The 22,240-nt window shown below is 40.1% G+C and overlaps 2 protein-coding genes across 3 annotated transcripts in view; both read left to right on the top strand.

The window, feature by feature from the left end:
- Window positions 1-370: 370 nt before the first annotated feature.
- On the top strand, window positions 371-4,944 carry LOC113534652 (uncharacterized protein PF3D7_1120600-like). The gene is made up of 2 exons (XM_026927600.3): window positions 371-1,699; window positions 3,237-4,944. Exons 1-2 carry the CDS (start codon window positions 722-724, stop codon window positions 3,261-3,263), a joined length of 1,005 nt encoding a protein of 334 aa, XP_026783401.3. The 5' UTR covers window positions 371-721; the 3' UTR covers window positions 3,264-4,944.
- Window positions 4,945-13,244: 8,300 nt separating this feature from the next.
- Window positions 13,245-22,240, top strand: part of nedd4a (NEDD4 E3 ubiquitin protein ligase a) — a 50,524-nt gene continuing 41,528 nt past the window's right edge. The window contains exons 1-3 of one of the 2 annotated variants that reach the window (XM_053234888.1): window positions 13,245-13,486; window positions 15,719-15,792; window positions 22,098-22,176. In XM_053234888.1, coding sequence (XP_053090863.1) covers window positions 13,427-13,486; window positions 15,719-15,792; window positions 22,098-22,176 — 213 coding nt within the window. In that variant the 5' untranslated portion in view covers window positions 13,245-13,426. The remainder of the gene's footprint in view (window positions 13,487-15,718; window positions 15,793-22,097; window positions 22,177-22,240) is intronic. The other variant, XM_026927292.3, reaches the window with a different exon arrangement.

The raw sequence follows: 22,240 nt of genomic DNA, 5'->3' as shown, positions 1-22,240 counted from the left end.
GACTGCTGCAAAGCTCTTTTTTTTTTTTTGCAGCGAAACCCGGCAGGCTTCATTATGTTTTTTCTTGTCTGAAAAGTTTCTCTCTCTCTCTCTCTCTCTCTCTCACACACACACACACACACACACACACACACACACACACACACACACACACACACACACTTATCTACTTTCAGGTAGTTTTAGGACGGTCCCTAACTCAGCAGTGGCAGGGCGACTACATACAGTGAGAGACAGTTTGTTCTTCTTTCATTTCTGTCAAATAAAAGAATATAATCTTAGACTTAGGCATAAAATTGTGATTGTAGTTTTACGCACTCTTTCATCTGTACCTGATACTGTAAATACATTCCAGCAGACCGAATATCACACCAAGGTCTAATATTAAACCAACTTTACAGCAGCTGAATCATTTGATGAATCACTTAATGATTCACCTATCTGTTTTCAACTTCCATTGTTACCGTGTTATTTTTCACATGTGATATTCTCTCATGGTGATATTATTCATGCTTTCACATGTGCAGTTTTGGGTCATAACATAACCACCTCCTGTCTCACCGTCTCCTGTAAGAATAAAGTTTAATTAAGATCATGTGGCCTTTATGATCCATAAGGTTTCGTTTTTCTTCTGCTCCCTCCTCCTGAAGTTGCGCAATATGTTTCCATTAAAAGTAGGAAAGCTGAGTGTGTTGCTCAGAGCGGAAGAGAAAGAAGAAACATGGCAGAGAACTCGGTGAGGGAAATGAATCGGATCAGGAACACAAATCGGGTCAGGGACATGAATCAGATCAGGAACACAAATCGGATCAGGAACACGAATCGGGTCAGGGACATGAATCGGATCAGGAACACAAATCGGATCAGGGACATGAATCGGATCAGGAACACAAATCGGGTCAGGGACATGAATCGGATCAGGAACACAAATCGGATCAGGAACATGAATCGGGTCAGGGACATGAATCGGATCAGGAACACAAATCGGATCAGGAACATGAATCGGATCAGGAACACGAATCGGGTCAGGGACATGAATCGGATCAGGAACACAAATCGGATCAGGGACATGAATCGGATCAGGAACACAAATCGGATCAGGGACATGAATCGGATCAGGAACACAAATCGGATCAGGAACATGAATCGGGTCAGGGACATGAATCGGATCAGGAACACAAATCGGATCAGGAACATGAATCGGGTCAGGAACATGAATCGGATCAGGAACATGAATCGGGTCAGGAACGCGAATCGGGTCAGGGACATGTACGAGGGAGTTAATCCAGGTAAAATGACTAAAAAACAAAAAAAAGCGCACAGAGACAAAACTCTTCACAAAAATCCAGATGTTCTTTTCAGAATACATCGACATGAAAAACTCCATGTGCTGCTCTTTATGCCGACTAATAATGAGGAGTGGATGAGGGTGATCCAGAACAGGTTTCCACCTAAGCCGTCTTTTCAGCTGACTGTGAGACGTGCTGTAAATGGTCATTTACCAATTATAAATATGTCTGGTCCTGAGGATGAACTTAAACGTGTCTGTGATGATTTTGATCAGCTCTACAATGAGGTCAATGAAAACATTCAGGATGGAGGAGGAACAGCACAGAGGAACATAGCAGCTGAGATTGAGGAGCTCAGAGTGAGAATCAGGGAGCTGGAACTGGAAATCGACATTCTTCTGAGGCGACTGGTATGTGTGCAAAACAGGACATGTGCTACTGAGGTAGTGGAAGGTGGTGCATTTGTAAATGCTTACCTGTTACAGTCCAACAATTTATTGTTTATGATGTGTGTGTTATTACACATTTATTAATATTTCCGTACATTGCAACAATATTATAGTGAGCACAGAGGTGGTGTCGTTTCATGCACGCACTTCCTTATTCTATCTGCAGTATTTAACTGTGATCGCTACACTCTTCCTCAAGTGTTTTTGGATAATTACAAGTTCTTCACTTTCTAAATTAGAGCTCTCTCAACTGGCAAACACTCTGTAGTAAGTTTCTATGTAACAAAGGACAAACCAAGGAACATACATGGTGTCTGAAAAGGCTAGAACCAATGGGAATATGTTGAGCAAAATCTACAAAATATGATACGGCAGCTGAGAAAATGCATAGAGAGTAAGGGTGAACATGTGTAGCATGTAGTAACAGTAATAAATACAAAATTAAGTATATGTAGTTTATGTGGTATATGAATTTCTTGCTGTTAACTCTCAACATGAAGTCCTAAGAGCTGTCACTACAAATGAAGCAAGCCATAATTAGGATGAAAAATCAAAACAAATCCATCAGATAGATGGCAGCAACACTACATGTGGCTCTTTGATACATTCTTCAAAAGAAAGGCTGCACTGGTGAGCTCAGGAACACCAAAAGGCCCAGAAGACCATGGAAAACAACAGTTGTGGATGACAGAAGGTGAAGAAAAATACCTTCACAACAGTTGACCAGAACAAGAACATCCTCCAGGAGGTAGGTGTATTTCTGTCAAGTCAACATTTAAGAGAAGACTTTGCCAGAGTCAAAACAGAGAGTTTGCCACAAGACGTACACCATTGCTAAACCTCAAAAACAGGAAGACCAGATTAGAGTTTGCCAAAAACATGTTTTAAAAAAGCCCATATAGTTCTGGAACAACATCTTATGGACAGATGAGACAAAGATCAATTTGTACCAGAAAGAAGGGAAGAGAAGAAAATGGAGAAGGGAAGGAACTGCTTATGATCTGAAGCATACCACTTCATCTTACGGCGTGAACGTGTACAGCTGCCAGTGGAACTGGTTCCCTTGAATTTATTGATGATATGACAAATCAAAGACAAAATGCCCTGAGAACAAGCAGGAAGTGAAAACAGCAGCAGTAAAGGCCTGGCACAGCTTCACCATGGAAGAAACCCAGCGTCTGGTGCCGCAAAGGATTTGCAACCCAGTATTAAAAATGATGATTTAATGTATGATTGTGTTACTTTGTCCAATTACTTTTGGTCCCTTAAAAAAGGGGGGCCACATATAAAAAGTGTAATTCCTACACCGTTCACCTGATTTGGATGGAAATACCCTGAGATTAAGGCTGCGCTTTGAGCTCGGATTCATTATTTAATTTCAATTCCAATATACTGTGGTAGACAGCTCAATATCAGTAACTTCAGTGTCCAAATATTTATGGCCTCAACTGTTGAAGAAATGTAAAGAAATGTGCTTTTTTTATTTTTATTATTACAGGCTGAGGTCCAAAGCCGAGGACGCTGATTCTCTGGTCTCCTTTCATCACTGCAGTGGAAGTGGATAAAGTTAAACATACAGTCTCCTCCAAAAGTATTGGAACAGCAAGGCCAATTCTTCTGTTTTTGCTATACACTGAAGACAAAAGTATAGGAACAGATAGTCTTAAAGTAAATTAAAGTAAATAACACTTAATATTTGGTTGCAATAACTGCATCAAGCCGGCGACCCACTGACATCGCCAAACTGTTGCATTTTTCTATTGTGTTACTCTTCCAGGCTTGTAGCGCAGCTTCTTTCAGTTGTTGTTTGTTTTGGGGGGTTTCTCCCTTCAGTCTCCTCTTCAGGAGGTGAAATGCTGCTCAGTTGGTTTAAGGGCTAGTGATTGACTTGGCCGGTCTAAAACCTTTGTCCTTTGTTGTGTTGGCAGTGTGTTTTGGGTCATTGTCTTGCTGCATGATGAAGTTCCTCCCAATTAGAGGAACTAAGAGGAACAATTAGATTGGATGCATTTCTCTGTAAATTGGCAGACAGAATGTTTGTGTAGACTTCTGAATTAATTCTGTTGCTACCATCATTAGTTACATCATCAATAAAGATTAGTGAGCCTGTTCCAGAAGCAGCCATGCAAGCACAAGCCATGACACTACCTCCACATTGCTTGACCCATGAGCAGGTCCTTTCTATCTCCATGCTTTGGCCTTTCCATCACTTTGGTAGAGGTTAATCTTCATTCCAGAATTTTTGTGGTGCATCTCTGTATTTCTGTGTGAATTCCAATCTCGTCTTCCGAGTCTTACTGATGATGATTGGTTTGCATCTTGTGGTATGGCCTCTATATTTCTGCTCTCAAAGTCTTCTTCAGAGGGTGGATTGTGATACCTTCTCCCCTGCCCTGGAGAGGTTGCTGTTGATGTCATTGGGGTTTGATGTCACAATGTTTCTCTCATCAGCTGTTGTTGAAAGTGAGAGAGAGACGGTGAGAGAGAGAGAATGGAAAGCAGCCTGCCATAGCAGACACCACCAGGTTATCCTCTGCTAGCTGGATGGCTTCTGGACGCCAGTCAGTGGCAATGGACCCACTCTGTTGTTTCTGCCGGAAGCCATGCGATGAACCGCTCCAGCACCATCAGTTCGAGGATTCCCTCGTCATCCCTCTCCTCAGCCAGCATCCATCACCAACAGAAGTTGTTGAGCTACTACGCGAAGATGAACAGCAGCCAACCTGGACCCAAGCGTTGTCAATGTTCCTCCAGGGACCGGCTGACCCATTGCAGCACCGCCTTCCTCACAGCCTGGTACTCCAGCTGAGCACATGACAGGAGCTGCTGGGTGACAAACTGGACTTCCCATAACAACAAGGGAAGAGCCTTAGGGCCCATGCTTCCTCAGGCCATCCCCACGTAGCTGCTGCGCGTCCATGGAAGACATCTTTGTGTCTTTCTGATCTATCATCTCATAATCACAGTTCGAATTACTGGACGAGGAAACACAGGATGGTGGAGGAGCAGCACAAGAGCCTGCAGATGATCAGATACTGGCGGAGGAGATGCAGTGGTTGGTGGAGAAGCATCGAAATCCAATACATCATTGTTTATGATGTGTGTAACTATGTGAGAAAATATAAAAATACATACATTACAACCTTTTTCAAGAGGAATAAATCTGTCTAAACATTTACAAATTCATCTCCATTTCTTCAAGAGGAATGAACAATCAAAAACATTTTTAATATTAACTTATTAATATTAATATAACTTTATATATATATTAATAATTAAGTTATTAACATTAATATAAGTTAAATGATATCAGGATGTTTGTGATTTTTTCAATAAATTATAGAACTAATATTGCTATAATGTTTTTGTTGTTGTTGTTGTTTGTTTTTTTGCTTGTTTGTTTGGTTGTTTTGTGAAAAAAGATGCTTCGATGGTTCTTAAGGAACCTTGGAACCCTAGCTAACAAAATATACATTTAATGCATCATGCCAATAATGCAAACAGTATCAATAGTTATACTGATATTTACTCGTCCTGGTCTTTGGTTGGGACTTTTTCTTAGCTGACAGTGGGTTGATGTTTAATTTTAAGTTGATTGCATACATTACTTCATTTATTAATATTTCTGTATATTAAAACAAAACAATAGTGAACACAGGTGGCGTTGTTTCATACACACACTTTCTTACTCCACCCTCAGTATTTAACTATAATTGCTACACTCTTCCTCTAGGGCTCTTTATATAGCTACAGGTTCTTCTCAAATTAGGGTTTTTCATTAACTAGCAGAATTGTGTTTTATTTGTAAATCAAGTCAAAAAGAGGACTTAATGGATCATTTATTGAATCAATTTATGAATTTTTAGCTTCTCAGAGTAAAGAGAGGATGAGCTTTGAGCAGGTTGTTGTACATTTCTGTGGATGCTGAGTGGATGATGTTTTGAAGGTATCTGAGCAGATTTTTTTGTTGTTTTATGTAGCACCTTGGTCCTGGAGGAACCTTGTTTCATTTCACTGTGCACTGACTAGCTGTATATGGCTGAAATGACAGTAAAGTCAGCTCTACAGCATGGTCAGTAGCCTGGTCAAGAGGAAAAGCATGATATTGGATCTGTTACCTGGAAATGTGAATAAAGTGTACCTTTAAAATGATTACAGATACATAATTACTATTAACGATATTGTTGTGATTACGCAATGCACTTAATGAATCACTTGGTGAATCACTTAATGAATCACTTAATGTATCATTTGACAAGTCACTTAATGAATCATGTGACGAATCACTTAATGAATCATTTGACGAATCACTTAATGAATCATTTGACGAATCACTTAATTAATCATTTGACGAATCACTTAATGACTTAATGAATCATTTGACGAATCATTTAATGAATCATGTGACGAAGCACTTAATGAATCATTTGGCGAATCACTTAATTAATCATTTGACGAACCACTTAATGAATCATTTGGCGAATCACTTAATGAATCATTTGACGAATCACTTAATTAATCATTTGACGAATCACTTAATGTGTCATTTGACGAATCACTTAATGTGTCATTTGACGAATCACTTAATGTATCATTTGACGAATCACTTAATTAATCATTTGACGAATCACTTAATGTATCATTTGACGAATCACGTAATGAATCATTTGACGAATCACTTAATGAATCATTTGACAAATATTGCTCATGATCACGTGATTTGTATGTGATTTTTTATTTTTTTTTTTTTAAGGGGAAACTATTATGAAAAGTCTCCTGTCTCCTGTAATAATAACACCGTTTTGACCCCTTAAGGTCACGTGACCTGTTAGAGCCATAAGTTTCGCTTTCCTTTCCTCCCTCCTCTGGATCTTGCGCAACATGTTTCCATGAACAGTTTCACTGAAAGCTGCTCAGGACACCAGAGAAAGAAGAACATGGCAGAGAACCAGGACATGAACCGGGTGAGGGACATGTATGAGGGAGTTAATCCAGGTGACATGACTGAAGCAGAAAAAAAGGCGCACATAGGCAGGACTCTTCAAAATAATCCAGATGTTCTCTTTAGGATATATCAACAGGACAGACTCCATATGGTGATGTTCAGGCCGAGTGACCCTGGGGAGTGGATGAGGTTGATTCAGAGCAGAATTACTAACCTGTCTTTTCAGCTGACTAGGAAACGTTCTGCAAATGACATCTTCAAAATCTCCATGTCTGGCCCTCAGGAGCACCTTGACCGTTTCTGTCAGGATTTTGATCAGCTCTATGATGAGTTCATGAAAAACATGCAGGATGGAGGAGCAGCAGCTCAGAACAACCTAGAGGATGAAGTTGAGGAGCTCAAAGTGAGAATCAGGGAGCTGGAACTGGAAATCAAGAAGCTTCGGAAGCAATAGCTGTGTGATCAAACCAGGATGTGTCCTACTGAGGTACTGGAAAATGGTGCATTAGTCAACTGTGATCTGCTACAATCCAACATGATAATGTTTCTGATGTGTGCAACTCTGTGAGAAAATATTAAATACATCATTACAACCTTACCATGAGGGATACATCGCCCTAAATATTTATACATTCACCTGAATTTGGGATTATTATTATTTTGTGTAATTATTTCCTGCATTTTCTAAAATGAATATAGCATTTTTTCTGTAGAGGCTGGTAGTACATTTAGGGAGAAAGTGTTCTTCAAGGGTTCTTTAAAGGTTCTACTTGGAACCATTTCTAGTTTTCACATAACACCAACAAGCTACACGTTTAATCCATCACCAGGTAAAGTGAATAGCCTAAAGTTTCAGTAGTTATACAGATATTTCTATCTTTTTCTCTGAAATAAGTAACATTTCCCCTAGCACAAACTCTTTTTTAGTTAGCAGACATTTTAAAGTTAATTTTAATGTGACTTTTTGTATACATTAGTTCATTTATTGACATTTCTGTACATTAGTGAACACAGAGGTGGTGTCATTTCTTACACACACTTCTTCGGAAAGTTACAGGTTCTTAATTTCATATATATATATATATATACATATGTATAGTATGCGTGTGTATATGTGTGTATGTATGTGTACAATGTGTATAGTGGATAGAATATAATGTAATTCTTTTTTGTTGTTGTTGTTGTTGTTGTTGTTTTTTAGGTCCACACCCAAAGCCCGTTTATCGCTGGTCTCCTTTCATCACTTCAGTGGGAGTGGATCAATTCGTACATAAATATATTATTACAAATATATTATTAACTGTAGTTATTTTCAAAATACCTACACTGAATACTTAAAAATGGAATTAACACATCATCTGGTGCATGAATACTTATACTTCATCATTTTATTTATAGAAGAAATGAATTTTAATTTAGCTAAGACTCACCACTAGATTTAAACGTACTTATGCATTCTGAGTTTTTTTTTTTTTTAGTTTGCTATAACGTCTAACAACCTGCTTGCTTCTATAACGCCGATAAACAGAATTAAAACTTACTATATTATTATATTAGTTTAGAATATAATTTCCAAGTGCTGTCTTTTTCTTACATTCAATAAACATTTAATAACATTTGATGTTCAATTTTAATAAACATTCAATAAAGTGCATTTTATTAAATGTTGTTACAGAACCTCAGGAACTTGGGTTTGATTCTTCTTAATGTACACACATTTGGCCAGTAGCTGGCGCCATCATCTTTGTCCAGTAAAAAGTGGGCTGGCCCAAAAGCCAAAACAAAATAAAATTAAACCAGTTTAGTGTAATAACACATCAACAACTCCACTAAAATGTGTTAACTGAAGTGTTCTGAATGCACACAGACACTATGCCTTATGTATATGTGTTCACGTATATATGCATAAATATTCACCCCCCCTGAACTTTTCCACATTTTGTAGTGTTACAGCCAGGACCTGAAATGGACTTAACTGGGATTATATGTTCAATATTTATCTTCCTTAACACATTTTGTCAGTAGTTCAGTTTATGGCCCTTCGTTTTTTGCCCCAAATAGCATAACATACACTAGATTTTTTTCCAATTCAACAATACAATTTTATTTTAGAAGATGGATTATAAAATCATTTGATGGAAACTCTGGTGTTTAGTAACAATTATTTATTGGAAGCAACTGGCATTAGCAGGAGCTTGGGGTTACTGTCAGTGTGGGTTTCCTCCGGGTTCTCTGGTTCCTCCAGGTTCTCTGGTTCCTCCAGGTTCTCTTGTTTCCTCCAGGTTCTCTTGTTTCCTCCGGGTTCTCTGGTTTCCTCTGGGTTCTCTGGGTTCTCTGGTTCCTCCGGGTTCTCTGGTTCCCTCCGGGTTCTCTGGTTCCCTCCGGGTTCTCTGGTTTCCTCCCAAAAACATCCCAGTATGTGGACTGGCTAAGCTAACTTGTTCCTAGGTGTTGATATTCTGGGATTGGCTCTGGATCAACAGCAACCCTGAACATGATAAAGTGCTTACTGAAGATAAATAAGGAAATGATTATTGATATTATTGTAAAAACTTAAAAATTTGATTATTGAATTATGGTCATATAATAAACCTGTCCTGAGGTGGTCCTTGGATTTTATTTTACAGGTAAATGTGTCCCTGACTGGGAAAAAAAAAAAACTTACAGGTTTACCTCTGACTGTTACAAAACACTGACACTGGAGACTCCTTCCATAAATGTTATATAAACATCTACTTACAGAAAACTTCACCATATCAACTGCTACATGTTTTTTTCATCATCTGCCGTACAAATCCCTGTAAATAAGCTGTTACTATAGAAACAATAACGTGTTAGAACAAGTGCTTTAATATAAAGCATATGCACGATTTATCTAGTCAAGTACATGCCATAACTCTTCATACACATGCCATATGACATACAGACACCATAACTCTTCATACACATGCCATATGACATACAGATGCCATACCTCGTCATATGCGTGCCATATTACATCATATAGACACCATACCTCATCATATGTGCACCATATCACATCATACAGATGCAATACCTCGTCATACACGCACCATATAACATCATACAGATGCCATAACTCATCATACGCATGCCAGATGACATCATACAGACGCCATGGCTCGTCATACGTACGCCATATAACGTCATACAGCCGCCATACCTCGTCATATGCGCGCCATATGACATCAAACAGACGCCATACCTCATCATACGCGCACCATATAACGTCATACAGACGCCATACCTCGTCATATGCGCGCCATATGACATCATACAGACGCCATGGCTCGTCTAATGCACGCCATATGACATCATACAGACGCCATAACTCATCATACGCGTGCCATATGACATCATACAGACGCCATAACTCATCATACGCACACCATATAACGTCATACAGACGCCATACCTCGTCATATGCACGCCATATGACATCATACAGACGCCATACCTCGTCATACACGTCATATAGCATCATACAGACGCCATACCTCATCATACGCATGCCATGTAACATCATACAGATGCCATACCTCGTCATACGGGCGCCATATGACATCATACAGACGCCATACCTCATCATATGCGCGCCATATGACATCATACAGACGCCATGGCTCGTCTAATGCACGCCATATGACATCATACAGACGCCATAACTCATCATACGCGTGCCATATGACATCAAACAGACGCCATACCTCATCATACGCACACCATATAACGTCATACAGACGCCATACCTCGTCATATGCGCGCCATATAACATCATACAGATGCCTAACCTCATCATACGCACGCCACATGACATCATACAAATGCCATACCTCGTCACACGCCGCCATATAACATCATACTGACGCCATACCTCATCATACGCCGCCATATAACATCATACAGATGCCATACCTCGTCATACCCCGCCATATTACATCATACAGACGCCGTACCTCGTCACACGCCGCCATATTACATCATACAGACGCCGTACCTCGTCACACGCCGCCATATTACATCATACAGACGCCATACCTCGTCATACGCCGCCATATGACATCATACAGACGCCGTACCTCGTCACACGCCGCCATATGACATCATACAGATGCCATACCTCGTCATACGCCGCCATATTACATCATACAGATGCCATACCTCGATATACCCCGCCATATTACATCATACAGACGCCATACTTCGTCATACGCCGCCATATTACATCATACAGACGCCATACCTCGTCATACGCCGCCATATGACATCATACAGACGCCGTACCTCGTCACACGCCGCCATATGACATCATACAGATGCCATACCTCGTCATACGCCGCCATATTACATCATACAGATGCCATACCTTGATATACCCCGCCATATTACATCATACAGACGCCATACCTCGTCATACGCCGCCATATTACATCATACAGACGCCATACATCGTCATACCCCGCCATATTACATCATACAGACGCCATACTTCGTCATACGCCGCCATATGACATCATACAGATGCCATACCTCGTCATACGCCGCCATATGACATCATACAGACGCAATACCTTGTCATACCATATTACATCATACAGACGCAATACATCGTCATACCCCGCCATATTACATCATACAGATGCCATACTTCGTCATACGCCGCCATATTACATCATACAGACGCCATACTTCGTCATACGCCGCCATATGACATCATACAGATGCCATACCTCGTCATACGCCGCCATATGACATCATACAGATGCCATACCTCGATATACCCCGCCATATTACATCATACAGACGCCATACTTCGTCATACGCTGCCATATTACATCATACAGACGCCATACCTCGTCATACGCTGCCATATTACATCATACAGACGCCATACCTCGTCATACGCTGCCATATTACATCATACAGACGCCATACCTCGTCATACGCTGCCATATTACATCATACAGACGCCATACTTCGTCATACGCCGCCATATTACATCATACAGACGCCATACCTCGTCATACGCCGCCATATTACATCATACAGACGCCATACCTCGATATACCCCGCCATATTACATCATACAGATGCCATACCTCGTCATACGCCGCCATATTACATCATACAGACGCCATACATCGTCATACCCCGCCATATTACATCATACAGAAGCCGTACTTCGTCATACGCCGCCATATTACATCATACAGACGCCATACATCGTCATACCCCGCCATATTACATCATACAGACGCCATACTTCGTCATACGCCGCCATATGACATCATACAGACGCCGTACCTCGTCACACACCGCCATATGACATCATACAGATGCCATACCTCGTCATACGCCGCCATATGACATCATACAGACGCAATACCTTGTCATACCATATTACATCATACAGACGCAATACATCGTCATACCCCGCCATATTACATCATACAGATGCCATACTTTGTCATACGCCGCCATATTACATCATACAGACGCCATACATCGTCATACGCCGCCATATTACATCATACAGACGCCATACTTCGTCATACGCCGCCATATGACATCATATAGATGCCATACCTCGTCATACGCCGCCATATTACATCATACAGATGCCATACCTCGATATACCCCGCCATATTACATCATACAGACGCCATACTTCGTCATACGCCGCCATATTACATCATACAGACGCCATACATCGTCATACCCCGCCATATTACATCATACAGACGCCATACTTCGTCATACGCCGCCATATGACATCATACAGATGCCATACCTCGTCATACGCCGCCATATGACATCATACAGACGCAATACCTTGTCATACCATATTACATTATGTCTAAGCCATTCCTTGTTATACTCATGCCATATCTAATCATATGCATTCCATATTAGAAAAAGAAGAGGAAGAAGCATTTATTTGTCACTTGTTAGGAACCTGGGGTCAGTGCACTGGGTCAGCCATGATACAGCGCCCCATGAGCAGAGAGGGTTAAGGGCCTTGCTCAAGGGCCCAACAGTGGCATATTACATCATACTCATGCCATACTTCTTCATACTCATGCCATACCTCAGCATACGCAGGCCACACCTTACCTCTTCATCTGTGTATTATTAGTGTATACAGTACAGGTCCCTGTGTAAGTTATCACTCTAGACACAATAACCTATCAGAAAGAGTGAATTAATACAAACCTGTGATGTGCAGCTGCACTACTGTCAGAGCTGCTGTTCTAGAAAACTAATCAACACCTTCTGTTTTCTGATTTACAAACAGCAGGACCAATAAACAAAATTCAAGCACTAGGACATGCAGGATATTTATTACTCCATTTACATTTATGAAGGAAGAATTTAGGCAGGAGAGTAAGTGTGCTGATGGATATTGTAATACATTAGCTCAGACTGGATAGACTTGGAAAAAACCTTTGAAAAACAAAAGTTTGGTTGGAGGAATGAAAAGAATGCAAACTGGCAACCCTACGGAGCGCGCGTGGTATGAGGAAAGGGGCGTGGTTAAGTGAAGTGGGCGTGGCGAGCGGAAGGAAGTGGACGGGAAGAAGAAGAAGATGGCAGCGTTGTTACTACGACACGTCTGGTGATTGAAGCCCCAGCCTGAGCCTGAGCTACAGCAGGAGCTCCACTTCCACAAGCTACAGCGCTTCCTGCGGCTTACTTTGTACTTTTGCTGCGGATATCAGGATATGAATAATAACAACATGGCTGCACTTGTACCAGAAATCCGAGGACTTCATGTCGACGAGGTAAAGAACATCAGCTGAATGTTACACTGTAACCGACATGTTACTATCATCATCATCATCATCATCATCATCATTTCACCTGTGCTGTGGCATAAATCAGCTCAGTTTAGTCCAGAAATTCAGCTGCTTAGCAACAGTGAGGGGACACAAACTTAACAACTTGCTTCATATGAGCTGGTGGAAGGAGGTGTGATGGATGGATGGATGGATGGATGGAGCTCTTCCTTTTTAACTCCTTCACTTCTGCTCTCTACACACTGGCTTCCAGCTCTGATCCTGCACTCCAGCTCAGAGAAACACTCTGTTCCTGACCAGGCTTCTGCAGCTGACCCTGAAGGAAGAGTGCACTTACTAATGCTCACTCTCCCAGACCACAGACAGACAGATAGAGAGATAGAGAGACAGAGAGATAGGGAGATACTGTAAACTTTTAGAACTTGTCTCTATACAAATATACCAGCAAAAATAATGTAAACAAGACACTTAAATGTTGGTCAGGTGTGCAAGAAAGTGTAAATGAGTCGAATCAAAAAGGATGGCGTGGGATAGAGGAGGTAATAATAATAATAATAATAATAATAATGATGGTGATGATGATGATAATAATAATAATAGTGATGATAATAATAATAATAATTATATAGTGATGATGATGATGGTTATAACAATCATATTAATAGTGATAACGATGATAATAATAGTAATAATAATAATGAGTATAACAACAATAATATTAATAGTAGTAATAATGATAATAATAATAAAAACAACAGTAGTAGTAATGGCATTAATGATGATTACAATAATGATAATATTAATAATAATGCTGATGATGATGATAATGATAATAACAACAATAATAATATTAATATTAATAATGATTATAATAATGATGATGATAACAACAATAATAATAATCCTAATAATGATGATGATGATTATTATTATTATTATTATTATTATTAACAACAACAATGGTAATAGTGATTATAATAATAATTAGCCACGGCGTGATGCCACTGTATCTTTTTCAGTAATAATATCTGGAGTATCAGCTGACATTTATACCTAGTTTTTTTTCTTCTTCTTCTTTAGCTAAGCATTAAAATGATTAAAATTTAATTTTGTATTTTTGGAAGCACTTTAAAAAAAAAAAAAAATAATGCATAGCTAAAAAACACAATTTTTTTGTTGGTATTTCTCTTACATGCCAAATATAATAAAGTGTTACTGGCCCAGTACTGCACTTGGGTTTCATATCAGTGCCACCTCTAATAATAACAATAATAATAACAATAATAATAATAATAATAATAATAGCGGTAACAGTAGCACCAACGCTACTACTATTACTACAAAAACTACAAGTAATAATAATAATAATAATAATAATAATAATAATAGTAGTGGAATAGTCAGCACGTGTGCGTTGTGGTCGAGGTTCTGGATGGACAGTGGAGGGGTCTGTGCTGCTCTGAGTGACTGAATGACTTGGCATGACGCTCTTTAGTACAGCGCCGGTGTATTGATCTGTTACTGAAGGAGCTTCTCTGTTTAGCCGGTGTGTGTGATGTACAGGCTACCATTTGTTCACACACCACCTGCAGTGAATCCAGCGTCACTCCTGTAAAAGAGTGACTCCTTCTTAATCAGTCTGGTGAACATGCACTTCTCCTTGTTGGTAACGTCACCATATCAACCATTACTTACGCTTTTAAATCCGTACAAGTGCCTGGGAATGATCGGTTACTATAGAAACGATAACGTATTAGAACAAGCACATTAATATATAAACCCGTGAGTTGAGTAACCTTCTGACCAATCAGAATCCAGAATTTGCTCAACAATGCTGCGGTATAAAAGTATTTGATATAATTTTTACCACAATATCAGTGATGGATCATAATGAAATCATCCACTACTGAGAGATCATTTGCATTGTTTTATCTGTTTTGTGATAACAGCGTTATATTTAAAGGAAATGAACGTGTATATTATTTAAATAGTTTACTAGTGTGTTATTTTGAGAAACGTCAGCTCATTGTCACTTTCTCGCCCTCTGTTCACTCGGGTCATGTGATTACGAGTCACGGTGCGAGTAATTACCACTTTACACTCGCACAGTTCGCTGACTGAGAAACCTGATAACTTGGATTGCTGCCACACGTTTCAGGAAGTTTACTGCATCCTCTTGTGGCTTATTGTTGGTGTTTTTTTTTTTTCCTCCAACAGGACGAAAGCAGGATCTTAAGAGTAAAAGTCATCGCTGGGATTGGACTGGCTAAGAAGGATATTCTTGGTGCTAGGTGAGTTTCATTTCCACGATTTATCGTTGTCACATATTCTGCTCAGTGTTTGTTAATCAGAGATCATGCACTTACTGCAGATACGCAGATACTTTTCCTACATGATCACCAGAGCTGACGTTGCTTCGCTGCTCGAGAGTGAAACTGGACTGCACTGGGAGTGGGATGATGTATCAATAACATCATACACAGTGGGGGAAAAAAAAAAGTTATTTATACCGTCAATGGAAATGTGGTGCGCTTGAAATTCCATTTCTAAACCACATTGGGTTACTTTTTAACGTATTTAAATTCACCTAGGAACAAAAATTTCCATTTGTCACGCCATCTTTAATCATTTGCATACCGAGCCATGATTGACTCGAGGCTGTAGAGCTTATTTAGCAACAAACTCACAAACTCAATTCCTATGTAGAGGTCCCTAATTTATTTTTTTTGGTAATGGTAACAAATTCATATTAAATGTTTTTACGTCAAAATATAAAAAGGTAAACATATAAAGGTAAACCTTTTTAAGTAGCAAATCGATAATTTTTTTCTGTAATTTTTAGCTAACAAATTTTTCAGGTAACGAATTTTAAGGTAAAATGGTTTTAAAGTAACAAATTGGTCATACATTTTCATATATTCACATTCATACAATTCATAATCATTTAGCTTTTTTTTTCCCTCTAGTGGTAAAAGATTCAAAAAGATTCAACCAGCATCCAAGACAATTTCATTTAAAAACCACTGTCATTGATTATTTTCCTATAACAACATGACACAGTTGTTTATTCTTTTGGAAAACGTAGTGATTGAGTCGTGTAGCTATCATGCGGGGAATATTTTTACATGATTCCACCTCTGGGTTTATCCTGTTCATTGGTTTGTTCTTCTGCCCTCATCTCCACATCGCCGCTGCTCGCTTCATGTGTTTTGACAACATTAAGCCAGGCTCACGGGATGAATCTCACGTGCGCATATGGAGGACTCAGTCCTTCCACCAGGCCCAGCACAGGACTTTCTCAGACCTCTGAAGAACAGCGCTTAGTTGGAATGACAGCTTTGGGAAGATTTAGACAGTTTGACTGAAAATGTTGAGTATTTTTTTTTTTTTTTTTTAACTTGCGTGAGATTAGAAGGATTAAGTGCAGCCTGTCATGTCTGATCTGTCTGGTTTCATGAGGTTGTACCGATATTTATGGCTGTGCATGCAAGATTCATGACTTTTTCAAGAGCCATTACTTTTTCTTTTTTTTTTTTTTTTAAACCACCCCTGCCAATCTTTCTCCCCAAATTTGTTTGTGACCCAGTTCCCTCCCTCAGCCAGCTCTCTCCTATCATACTGGCGAGGGTGAAGACTGACACATGCTTCCTCAGAGACACGTGAAGCCATCCAACCACATTGTTTCAAACTGCTGAGTCACAGGGCAGCCTAACATACTCGCTCTCCGCCCTCTTCCGCATACATGACCTCACAGACGGCCACAAACGGCTAGTGTCGCTGTGATTGACAGGAGAGAGAGTAAGCCCCTCCCACCCACAGAGCACCTCTAGTTCTGCCCCGTTGGTTCCTAGCCACTTGGGTGCCATTACTTTTGAATATATTAAACCCAGTTTGCTAAAGGGACTGCTTTTATCACAATATCATATTGTGTAATGTTGTAACACTGTAAATAAAAAAAAAAAGCATTTATAGATGAGCTAACTTTCTAACTTTAAAGATCACAGTGGACATTTTCACAAGAACAGGAAACATTTTATTTCAACACACGAACAAAAGAAATGGAACAAACAGGAAGTCAGATGAGATGCAAATAAAAGTGCAGTGTAATGAAATATACAACATCACGTCACCTGGACGATATTCTGATGTGTGGAGGCTTCAGCTGAGTGTTTTTCCATTACACAACTGATCATTAGTCTTACAGTACAGTGAGAACATGCTCGTGCACAAGATCCTCTGATGACTCGATATTATCTGAAGTTATTTTTATTATTCATCCCACGCACGTGTCCGTGTACTTCAGCAGTGTGATAACGGCAGAAACTCCCCGAGTGAGTCACTAATGGAGTTACCGAATCTGTGACGTGGCGTTTCGACAGCTGCTTTACATCACGTCACAAATAAACACACTAAAGGAGATGGATTTTACGTAAAATATCCGAACACTCGATGGTCCTGCTCTACACTTCTCACGGGTTTTCCAATGTCCAAGCACTTTTAGCACACAAGAAAGCAAATATCGTAGATAACATTATTGCTGTTCTCTCTATCTGTCTCTCTCGAGTTAGATCCTCGTAATTCCAAGACCACTAAGTATTCTGAGTTAAGAGATCAGTTAACACTTCAGGCCTCAGACGTAACCACAGACTTAAGCGCTACTCAGAGGTTACGTCAGAGTGACACACAGAGGGGCGGAGCTTTAGTAAAACAGAGGCGTCAGAGGAGACATTGCTTATGAGGAGGACAGAATCTTCTTTCTTTTTTTCTTTCTTTTGTAGTCTTTCTACGCTTTCTTTCATTCTATGATTTCTAGTCTTTTTTTTCTTGATTTTTATGATTTCTAATCTATGCTTTCTTTCTTTCTTTCCTTCTTTCTTTCTTTCAACTGAAGTATTTTTTCAACACTTTCAGCTGCAGTCTTTCTTTCTTTCTTTCTTTCAACACTTTTAACTGTGCTGTTTTCTTTCTCTTGACTGAGGAGGGTTTTTTCTCTCGATTGCAGTGTTTTCTTTCTCTCGTTTGCTGTGTTTTTTTCTCTCGATTGCAGTGTTTTTTTTTTTTTTTTTTGATTAGGGCCTTTTCTTTTTTTCGACTACGGTGTTTAGTTTATATTGACTGCAGTGTTTTCTTTCTCTCGTTTGCTGTGTTTTTTTCTCTCGACTGTGGTGTTTATCTCACTATCATGCACCACATGGTGAAGAAGATGTGGATTAAGAGACATGTAGATGCTCTGATTGACCTGATCATTGGTGTAAAATCAGTGCTTTAAGCCAGTGGACTGTAGCGTGGTGTTTGGAAGACCAGGGGAGTAATCAGGTCCTGGTTCAGATCAGATTCGCGTTATGGTTTGACTCGCTGTACTATCTGCGTGATTCCCGTAAACAGCCACTCGCGGTTTTATGATTTCCCGTCCTGACCTCTGGGGATGTTCTCCAGCTCCGGTGACGTGAGCGTGGAACCCTGGTGTCCAGTAGGTGGCGGCGTTGTCGGTAGACGCTCGTGTCTTTGAGGGCGTTCTCGGTTCTTGTGTCTTGCGTATGGGTACGGACGGTTAACACACACTCCGCCTGGATCCACACGTTATTAACCGAGGAGCTTTTAACACCACGTGGAAACAGCGATTTGTATCACACACTCTATCCTCAGCGGAAAGGAAGGGACACGTTTTGGCTAAAACACGTGGGTGTAGTAGCCCACTCCAGAGGCTGTGTTAACGCTGTGCGAGTGTGTACGGCTTTCAGCACCTTTTATAGAGTGTGTTTAGAGCGAGTGTGATGGCTGTAGAGCAGAAACTCAACCCACATACTGTCCTGTAGGAAATGACTCAATATCACTAACGCCTGAGAATTATCTCCATCCTCTCACTCACACTTTACCCTTCATCATTATTATTATTATTATTATTATTATTATTATTATTATTGCACAGGTAATTATATTGATTAAATCTTATCTACTGGTGAGCTGTTTGTTTGTTTATTTATTTATTTATTTATAGCTATTTTTTTATTACTTTTCATTTATTTAAAAAAATCCACAATTTTAAAAAAAATTTGGCATGGATTCTCTGTATTTTTATACCAGTTATACCACTCTGTATTTTTTTTTTTTTAATTTAGATAATATATTTTTGCAGACGTTAAATAAACATCATTGGATTAGCAGGTTTATTAAACACGCAGCACTTTGTTAGCGAACCTAAATACAATTAATTGCGTGCTGCAGTAACATACACTATATTACCAAAAGTATTCGGTCACCTGCCATGACTCACATATGAACTTAAGTGCCATCCCATTCCTAACCCATAGGGTTCAATATGATGTCGGTCCACCTTTTGCAGCTATTACAGCTTCAACTCTTCTGGGAAGGCTTTCCACAAGGTTGAGGAGTGTGTTTATAGGAATTTTTGACCATTCTTCCAAAAGCGCATTGGTGAGGTCACACACTGATGTAGGTCGAGAAGGCCTGGCTCTCAGTCTCCGCTCTAATTCATCCCAAAGGTGTTCTATCGGGTTTAGGTCAGGACTCTGTGCAGGCCAGTCAAGTTCATCCACACCAGACTCTGTCATCCATGTCTTTATGGACCTTGCTTTGTGCACTGGTGCACAGTCATGTTGGAAGAGGAAGGGGCCCGCTCCAAACTGTTCCCACAAGGTTGGGAGCATGGAATTGTCCAAAATGTTTTGGTATCCTGAAGCATTCAAAGTTCCTTTCACTGGAACTAAGGGGCCAAGCCCAACTCCTGAAAAACAACCCCACACCATAATTCCTCCTCCACCAAATTTCACACTCGGCACAATGCAGTCCGAAATGTACCGTTCTCCTGGCAACCTCCAAACCCAGACTCGTCCATCAGATTGCCAGATGGAAAAGCGTGATTCATCACTCCAGAGAACGCGTCTCCACTGCTCTAGAGTCCAGTGGCGGCGTGCTTTACACCACTGCATCCGACGCTTTGCATTGCACTTGGTGATGTGTGGCTTGGATGCAGCTGCTCGGCCATGGAAACCCATTCCATGAAGCTCTCTGCGTACTGTACTTGGGCTAATCTGAAGGTCACATGAAGTTTGGAGGTCTGTAGCAATTGACTGTGAAGAAAGTCGACGACCTCTTTGCACTATGCGCTTCAGCATCCGCTGACCCTCTCCGTCAGTTTACGTGGCCTACCACTTCGTGGCTGAGTTGCTGTTGTTCCCAAACTCTTCCATTTTGTTATGATAAAGCTGACAGTTGACTGTAGAATATTTAGGAGTGAGGAAATTTGACGACTGGATTTGTTGCACAGGTGGCATCCTATGACAGTTCCACGCTGGAATTCACTGAGCTCCTGAGAGCGGCCCATTCTTTCACAAATGTTTGTAAAAACAGTCTGCATGCCTAAGTGCTTGATTTTATACACCTGTGGCCAGGCCAAGTGATTAGGACACCTGATTCTGATCATTTGGATGGGTGACCGAATACTTTTGGTAATATAGTGTATTTATTCATTTAGCAGTAAACATTGTTTGTTTGTTTGTTTATGCATTGTTTTGCTTTTAATATTAAATACAAAAAAATAAAATATTAAAAATATTTCTTTCTTTCTTTCTACTGAGACTAATTGTGTGTTTTTCCTGCATTTAAAGATGCATTTAGTTGCGGTGAATAAGGAGCAGTCTAATTCTGATTCAGAGATTTAAAAGAAAATACATTTTGAAACACTTTGTTTTCGGCGCGCATGCAGTAATCATGTTTTCGTTCCTGAATTGCCTAAGTGATGATTTCTGTACTGCACACGGTAATTGTGATCATAATTGTAGTGTTATTATTTGTTATTGTGTAAAGATACGTTCACACAAGCGAGAGACAAAGCGAACATTCATTCTCGTTTGACGCACGCAACACGGAGCCGCGATTTCAGTGACTGAGACAATCGACGTGCCAGATAACATTTTCTCAACTTTATGCAAATTAGATATGACACGGTAAAGCAATAAATCCAAACGATTGGCTCGTATGATTCCTCGGACCAATCACATGGCGCGTGTGGTACATTTTCTCGTTCCCTCTTTCACAGCTTTAGTTCCTACCATCTTTTAGTTGCTCTGTACTTCTCGACTTAAAAAAAAGCCCTCTCTTTAATTGTGTATAGAGACATTCCAAAGATAAATAAAGGTCACTGGTGTTTCTGAAGAGTGTTTGTTGCAGGTACAGTTAGCTTGTGCTGCTGATCGCTAATACGAAAACGTCTGGCACGTAACATGCGTCAAGCAACGATTTTTCACGCTTGATTTACACTTTATTACAATGTTACACCCTATTTTAAGTACATTTTAAAGATAAGTAAATCATACAGTGTAGTAAATCGTAGTAATTTTGGCCGTGACTGTTTCTCATCTGAGCTGGTTGGATGGTACACGCCCACCGGTGACATCAGTACACGCCCACAAGAGACAAGCTACAAGCGCCTTGTCGCTCACTAGCGTGACCGTTGGGTGTCTCTCCTGCGTTATTATCCCAGCCAGTGTTTAGAAGATCGTAACAGCTGCAGTGTGTTTATTAAACGCTTGTGTGTGTGTAGACTTCCTGTGATTGTTCTTGTTATTCTCTGCAGTGACCCATACACCAGACTTTCTCTGTACGACCCCGTGACTGGAGAACTCGTCAGTCTTCAAACTAAAACCATCAAGAAGGTGAGAGACCTTTTATACTCACACGCCGAGACAACGTCCAGTTCCTGTTTATCGTTATCACGTT

Source organism: Pangasianodon hypophthalmus, chromosome 6 (genome assembly GCF_027358585.1).
Source record: "Pangasianodon hypophthalmus isolate fPanHyp1 chromosome 6, fPanHyp1.pri, whole genome shotgun sequence".
NCBI lineage: Eukaryota > Metazoa > Chordata > Actinopteri > Siluriformes > Pangasiidae > Pangasianodon > Pangasianodon hypophthalmus.
Note: the sequence above shows the minus strand (reverse complement) of the source record. Positions and strands in the feature narration are given on the sequence as shown.